Genomic DNA, 7,691 nt, shown 5'->3' with positions numbered 1-7,691 from the left:
GGTGTTATGTTACATTTTATTCGTCATCTTCGAAACGGTATGGTTTTATTTGGGGGGCTCCATGGTGGAGGTGGGCTGTCTCCGAGTATCTCTTGTATCCGTCTCTCTTCTCTGCGTCTCTTCTGCTCTAGATCTTTTCTTGCCTAAAGAACAACAAGAAAATCTGTGTCACTAGCCACAAGGACAAGGACTGCTCACACCTACAGTATATTCAAAAATACTAGATTTGTACACCTGATAACAACGCCTTATACAACCAGAAATTAAGAAGCCCGTGGGACAGTGGTGTGAACCTCATATTTAACTTAATAAAAGTTCAAATCAATTATATATGTAACGGGTAGTGACAGGGATGATGTGATCTCGTCTCTATAAATTAGTCTGAACATCGAGGCAGAAGATGGACTTCAGACAGACAAAACAAAGCTCTGAGGCAAAGATCACGCCTATTATGATCTCAAGACACGTGTACAATTTCTTAACTGTGGTCTTGCTGTGAAAGCTCTATGAAATGGAGAGAGTTACTGCGCTACGAGTCACGCACATCCAAGGCAACACAACATAAAACTCAGAGGTCAGGAAATGATTAATCAAAGAGGGAGTAAGCCTGGATATACAATACTGGGCAAAAGTCTTGAGCCATACCTGGTGCAATACCAACAAGCTTGAAAGTCAATATTTCATACGAATACTTTTATTACTGCATGGTGATCCACAAGAAAAAACAAAGAAATCCTCTAAAAATGAGTTCAAAAATGTCCAGCAGACCTTCAGAAAGCCTGGAGATTTATCACTCAACACCAAGTCTGGCTCCTTGGAAGCAAAATATAAACAAATGAGGGATGGATCAACAGTTTTGCACAGTACTGTACATATTTAATTTGAGCTTTATGTGTAAAATGCAGGCTCATTTGGCCAAAAAGTTACACAAACAAAAAATATATTTAGATGCTGATTTAATCTACAATCTATATAACGCAAGGTTCTGATCTTATTAATCTATCACACTTTTTTTTATTTTAAAAACTTTCAGAAAAAATTCTCAGAAACAGAATAAGGTAAAAGCATTAAATCAGAAGAAATTCACTAAATTTTCATTAAAGATATGCTGAAACAGTTGGTTGAACGTTCAGATTTTCCCCTCCTGAGCAGTGAAATCTCAGTCAGTGCCATCTAAGTAGTCACAAAAGAAGAGTTCACACTGGAGCCTGGTCGCGACTGCTAAGCGAGAGACCATCTGTCTCATGAACAAAAAAGCATGCGGCGAGCAGCACCTCAGATACTGATAATAATCATTAATAATTCTACTTACCAGCCAGTTTTCATACACCTCTAAAGCCATTTTATCTCTTTCTTCCTTCATGTATTTCTCCTCCTCCGCTTTATTTTTGATTTCTTTGCGCTCTGACATGAATTTGTCATCGATAACTTCTTTCTTCTTTTCACACCTTAATCATGTTTAAAAAGAGGATTAAAAAATCAGTATACATGACTTTTCTGTGAGGTTTTTAGAAATAAACAGTGGATGAAGATCTGAGCTTTGACTGCCATCTGGTGGGCGATATTTTTCAACCCGGCACCACAGCTGTTACAAGTTTTATTAAACATATATGCACATTTAAATCTACGTATTACCACCACTAAAAGCAAAGCTCAGTCATCTTTTGGATCTGTTGTTCAGACCATTCTGCAAGAAATGAATTCTCAGTGCATCTCTTTTCATCACCTTTAAATAAATGGATTAATAATGAATGATTTCCACTCACCAGTTAGAAAAGGCAGACCTGCTGTCCCTTTTTCTCGCCTCCTCCTGTTCTTTGTTTTTAAGCTTCAATTCATTTTCAGCCTCCTTTTGTTTTCGGTGATTCTCTTTTAGCAGATGATCATGCTCACGTTTCCATTTCTCAAACACCTTTAATTGTTATTAAAATACCAAATTAACCTCACGGATACACACAAGCAATCTCATTATAGGTGTCAGAGTGGTGTATGCTTTTACCTGTTGAGCAGTCTGCCTTTTTTCTTCTTTCTCCTCAGCTGCTTTTTGTTCTTTTCTAATCACAGCTTCCTTCTCTCTTGCCTTAGATTTGAGGCTTTCTGCCTTCTTTTTCTTCCAAGCCTCATAGAACGAAACAGCATCTTCTTTTTTTGCCTCCTCTTCCTGTTTGTTTTTTGAAAAAAATTGAAGAGCATCCATGTAATCTTTAAAGCTTGTAAGGTGCTCTTTAGTTTGTCTAAAACACAGATGACTCACCTTTTCCTTTTTTTCTTTCAACATAGCCTCTTTCTTCTTCAGTTGAATGTTCTGCCTCGACTTTTCCTTCTTCTTTTTGAGCCATTCCTTGTAAAAGTGAGGGTAGATTTTACTGGACTGAGAATGTGCTTTTGATACTCAGAGGCCCTCTTAACACATACACACATTCATTCAAATCTAAATGTTCAATGTGCAGTACATTGTTTTCTCCCAACAACTCACACGATTACGAAACACTCTTTTAATTTAGATTAATAAAACTACTGCTACTCTATATTTAGCTGCATGGTTCCTCGGAGCAGTGCTGAGTAAGGTTTTCATTGTCTTTTCTACACAGACTTTTAACTGTAGATATAAGGGTACATCACAGTGCTTTCCTCCACTGCATGGCTGACAATGTAAAAAAAACTAGAAAAGACAACACCCTCAGTACCACACCGACCTGATAAATGGCAGCTCGGAGGGAATCTGCTTCTTGTGGCTGAGACTCTTGTAAAGAGACTTTACGGTCCAGAACTTTGAGAGATCCCAAATACTTGGACTCCACTTTCCTGGAGCATGCACTCTGAGATCTTGGAGTGGTCTTAGAGTGAGAACTCAAAGTCCTAATTTAAACAAAACAACAACAGAAAGGCCAGCTAAGTGATCAGGTCTGCTTCACACATAGAGCTTTGCTACTGCAGCTTGATTACCAACCTTGCTTCAACAGATTCCTCAGAGACATGAGAGAGATGAGCTGAGGGATCTCCTGAGCATCCCTGGAAGACAACAATGCACAGACTGAGCTCTTAGACTCTTGAAATGGAAGAAACTGGACTTTATTTTGGTTCGTGAAGATGTTTGACCTCTCATCCACAAGGCTTCTTCTATGTGTTCAGTCTGGAATGCAGCATAATGACGCATGCCTTGATTCATACCTTCAGACCCTCATATGACCTTTAATGATTACAAGGTGGGTCAACAACTCTCAGGACCACCTCCAAGAGGACGACCTCGCTATAGGTTAAATACACAGAATTCTCCATCAGTTTTTAGAACATAAGAAGCTTCTTGGATGACATGTGTAACATCTTCACAAACCTACAAAACAGTCCTGTTGCCTCAACTCAAGCGCTTAAGACTACCATCAGCCGAGTGACTGAAAACCCACACAAACTGAAGCTGGAGCTCTCCTCAGAATAAGCTGTGATTCATTAAAAAAAAACTAAACTTCACAGAGACGTTACACAGTGCAGAATATGTCTTACAGTAAATTCTTCAAATGATGTGGAGTAGTTCCTCTCCTGCTCTTTGCTGTCATCAGAAATAAAGCCATCTAAAACAATAAAACAAATATTAAGAGCATTAATTAGACATAAATATTGGTTATTTTCTTTTGACTTTTCAATGATTATTATAATGAGGATTTGTTGATTTTTCTCCCACAGTAGGTTTAAAAAATAATAATTTAAACAACACATTTTTCTAAAGTCTAGATTTAATGAATATTTTTTGGGTTAAATTTTGCTGCACAAGTCAGTGCATAACTAATCAATAATTGGATGCAAACTCCAATACCTATAAATATAAAAGTATTTTTATTCTCGTCTTCCTTACGATTTGCTAACGTCACACCATATTATCTGTAGTTGTCCTGAATAAAAAGGTTCTGAAGATTTTTTTTATGATCATTACCTTTCGATCCAGAATCAACAGTGGACTTTGTGAGGAGTGCAGACCGTGCACTCTTATTTGAAGAGGGTGAAACTGTGTGGTCTCCTTCTGTCCACTATGATGAAACAACATCACAAACATCCTCTGATTATGAAAAGTTTAATTTTAGTTTGCAGCTTAAAACACTGATTAACAAAGCACAGCTGGGCTGCAGCTCCTTACAGCTATGGTGCCAGATGTATCAGTTGAGAGAGGAATTGATATAGAAGAAGTCTGAGGCCTGCTGAGATCCTCAAGGTCTTCAGCAGGCTTCTCTGAAGTGTGAAAGCTCAATCCGAGGGTCCTTTGCCGGGGTTTGGGTCTTGGTGGCTCCCTCTCTGAAACACTATCTGAATAGTGACAGGTGTAAATCTAAATGTAAAATCTGCACTGATTCCTGATAGCAGTATTGTGTATTAAACTGAACAGACCTGCTGAAGCTGTGTGGTTCAGGTCACATGTTGATAACTGTGAAGTCTGTGAGCGTTCTTCAGCAGTAGAGCCACTCTTTTGCTCTGGCCCTGGAGTTTCCACCACGCTGCTGTCAGATGGTAACGGTAAAGGCATGTCCAGGAGAGTATCGTCTGATGTTTGGTATGACAGAGATTTACTTGAGCTTTCTCTTGTGATCTGAGGATCAGCTGAATCCACACGAGCATTTTTAAACTGTGCGTCATCTGTGGAGCGTTGTGAAGATGCTGACCCATTAGAACTATCACGTGCAGCCGTGTGTGAGTCTAGGGGCTCGTTTTTTTCTTGTGACTCTGACGCAGTGGTGCCGTTGGAGGGAGAGCTGATTCTTTGTGTTTTCAGGAATGAAACTTTCTTTGTCCTCCTGTGTTTGTCTTCATCATCTGAGAGGTCAAAGTTGTTAATGATTTTGGCTTTATTCTTCCCAGCTTTGAGAGAATCTGTCTTCTTTTTTCTTAATTTAACGAGTCTGTTTAAAAAATCTGAAAAACAAAAAGATAAACTGTCAACACACTCTTTGTTGTAGTTTTTTTTTATTTTTATCAATCATCTTCTTCCCTCCCACCCTACCCCTAGCATCCCTTTCTGTCACACCAACCCTCTACATGTCCCCCTTCACTTACATCTAGGCAGCTCTACCTGCAGCATCCTTTATCCAGTGTATTCACTATCCCTCCTGTGCATGTCTTCAAACCATCTCAACCTTCTCTCTAGCTTAGTCTCCTGACAGCCTAACCCAAGCTGTCAATCTCAGTCGCTCCCATTGAAAATCCCAACATCTCCAGCTCTGTCACCTTCAGCTCCACTTCCTGTGTATTTTTCAGTATAACGGTCTCTAAACCACGCATCACAGCAGGTCTTACGTCCATCTTTTAAGCCTTCCCTTTAACCTTCGCTACTATCCCTCTGTAACAAATGAACTACTCCATTCACTTAGAGTCCTTTTTAGATATAATAACGCTTTTTCCTTATACCATCTTCATCTTCTTCGAAGTCGTCAGAGTAGGAGTACTGATCTGTCTTGGCTTTGCTCGCCCTGGCAGAGACAGCAGCCTGGAGTTCATCCTAAAGCGACATAATTTCAGGTTAACATGATTCTCCTTTAATAATCAGGTTTAACTGAGCCGCTCATTTCTTATTTTGTTTAGAAACGGTCCTTACCTGAAATGTTGTTCTTTTAGATGTTTTCGGACTTTTTGAATAAGCAAGAGTCCCGTACTCCTGCTCAGTCATCCTAAAGCTGCAAACAGCTTCCTAAAATGCTAGCTGGGGTTCATTCGCTCGAGCTAATTAGCCTCTAAACACGTTATTAACCTCCCGTGCTGCTCTTCAAGCTTAATAACCTATTCTATACAATTTTTTTTGCCGATGTATAATGATACACGAGACCCTAAAGCCACGCTAGCATACTAAAGATACTGTGGGCTAGCGAAGTTGTTGATGGTAACCCAGGGAAACAGACGGACAGTTCCGCTTTAGCACTGCGCATGCTCAGAAGACTTGTTTCGGAAGGAATATATTTGTTTATTTAATTATTAAAAAGTCTAAACTATTGTGTTCAGTGCTTGAGTGACATGATTCATAGTTTTATAGTCCAAAGTTTATCTAAAAGTAGGAAGAAGGCTAATTAGAGATAGACTATTTAAAACCTTCCTGCCGTGTTCGGGTCAAATCTGACCGATTTACAAATGTAAAAACTCATAACTGTTTTTTTTTACATCCGATTTCCTCGAGGACTTGTGGCATCCTCCACACTATGCACTTGAACGTCTAAAAGTGATGAGCACCTCTTTCGTTGAATTTTGAGTTTTTTAGGAAATGAATGGGAATCCACCCCTCACGCCCCTTTGGCCTCTGACCCCCTGAATGGCTCACTGAATGGCCAAGTGAATGACCACTGAACGACCTACTGACCCACCCACTGAACTGAATCTGGTGGTGAAAAATGTTTCTTATGTTAATTTAAGAGCTGTTAAAACTGACTGGTCACTTGTGACTGGAACACTACAGTAATTCAATTCAATTCAATTTTATTTATATAGCGCCAAATCACAACAAAAGTCGCCTCAAGGCGCTTCATAGATACAGAGAAAAACCCAACAATCATATGACCCCCTATGAGCAAGCACTTTGGCGACAGTGGGAAGGAAAAACTCCCTTTTAACAGGAAGAAACCTCCGGCAGAACCAGGCTCAGGGAGGGGCGACCATCTGCTGCGACCGGTTGGGGTGAGAGAAGGAAGACAGGATAAAAGACATGCTGTGGAAGAGAGACAGAGGTTAATAACAGATATGATTCAACACAGAGAGGTCTCCCTACAGTAAGGGAGGGGGGGTTGCACACAACCAGAGAGCTATATAGCAAAAACACAATGAAGGAATTTTATGTGAAAAAATACTGTAACGTCAGAAGTTATCTACTTTATTTACCCAGTCTAGCCTCAAATTGATATTAATAAGGACCGTATTTTTTTTTTTTTTTGTATAAGTGATTTAATTATCAAGAGGAGTAATCACATAAAACAGCGTTAAAATTTCTTTTGAAAATACCTTAACTAGAGAGAGCCTAATCTTTAAGGATGACAAGCACATACAAATATGCAGTCCTGTGAAAAACTAAAGAATCACTTTTAGCAGCAATAACTGGAAGAAGTGATTTTCTATATGATTTAATCAGTCCCTCATATCACTGTTGAGAAATTTTGGCCCACTGTTTATTACAGTATAGCTTGAGTCATTGAGGTTTTACGGGCATTTGTTTATGCACAGCTCTCTTGAGGTCCCTTCACTGCATTTCAGTCAGGTAGAGGTCTAGACTCTGACAAGGTCACTGCAACACCTTGATTCTTTTCTTTTTCAGCCATTCTGTTGTAGCTTTGATGCTGCGCATGGGATCATCAGCCTGTTGACTGACCTCACATTTGACTCTAGGATACTTGTACTGAGGAGTTCATGGTGGACTCAAAGTGACTGCAAAGTGTCCAGCTCATCTGGTGGCAAAATAAGCCTAAAATTCCACCCCTCCTCTATAAGCCAAAATTTCCGAATTGTATTGCTTGATTATTACAATCCAGATGCAACGTTTTACAGCAACAAATACATTAAAAGTGGCTGAGCAAGTAGAAGACTATCAGTGGTTTTGTTGAATACGTTAAAATTGTGCTTCAGTACAGCACAGACTAAGTGTTACATTCTTACTCTGGCTCGAAGCATATATCAATTATAAATCTGATGAGAAGGAAATGTGCCAGCTTCACACAAAAACACAGCCAAGC

At 39.5% G+C, this 7,691-nt stretch overlaps 1 protein-coding gene across 2 annotated transcripts; it reads right to left on the bottom strand.

The window, feature by feature from the left end:
* map9 (microtubule-associated protein 9) lies at nt 1–5,983 on the bottom strand. 2 transcript variants are annotated; one of them, XM_006787248.1, is made up of 13 exons: nt 5,579–5,983; nt 5,392–5,482; nt 4,378–4,899; nt 4,130–4,296; nt 3,929–4,022; nt 3,502–3,569; nt 2,951–3,012; nt 2,697–2,859; nt 2,255–2,341; nt 2,000–2,161; nt 1,767–1,912; nt 1,313–1,448; nt 1–143 (listed from the first exon to the last, which is right to left on the bottom strand). In XM_006787248.1, the coding sequence occupies exons 1-13, from the start codon at nt 5,648–5,650 to the stop codon at nt 24–26; spliced, it is 1,890 nt and encodes a 629-aa protein (XP_006787311.1). In that variant the 5' UTR covers nt 5,651–5,983; the 3' UTR covers nt 1–23. The 2 variants fall into 2 exon arrangements, with proteins under 2 accessions (XP_006787311.1, XP_035762259.1); XM_035906366.2 differs by lacking the exons at nt 5,392–5,482; nt 5,579–5,983 and adding an exon at nt 5,041–5,378.
* Nucleotides 5,984–7,691: the final 1,708 nt, after the last annotated feature.

Source organism: Neolamprologus brichardi, chromosome 6 (assembly GCF_056152115.1).
Source record: "Neolamprologus brichardi isolate AB-2024 chromosome 6, ASM5615211v1, whole genome shotgun sequence".
NCBI lineage: Eukaryota > Metazoa > Chordata > Actinopteri > Cichliformes > Cichlidae > Neolamprologus > Neolamprologus brichardi.
Note: the sequence above shows the minus strand (reverse complement) of the source record. Positions and strands in the feature narration are given on the sequence as shown.

Bases quoted from the DNA above. Each gene is read 5' to 3' on its own strand.
- map9 (XM_006787248.1), bottom strand. From the start codon at position 5,650: ATGACTGAGCAGGAGTACGGGACTCTTGCTTATTCAAAAAGTCCGAAA. The intron at 5,483-5,578 runs GTAAGGACCGTT...ATGTCGCTTTAG, and splicing joins CTAAAAGAACAACATTTCAG to GATGAACTCCAGGCTGCTGT. The intron at 2,162-2,254 runs GTGAGTCATCTG...AAAAACAAACAG, and splicing joins TGAAAGAAAAAAAGGAAAAG to GAAGAGGAGGCAAAAAAAGA.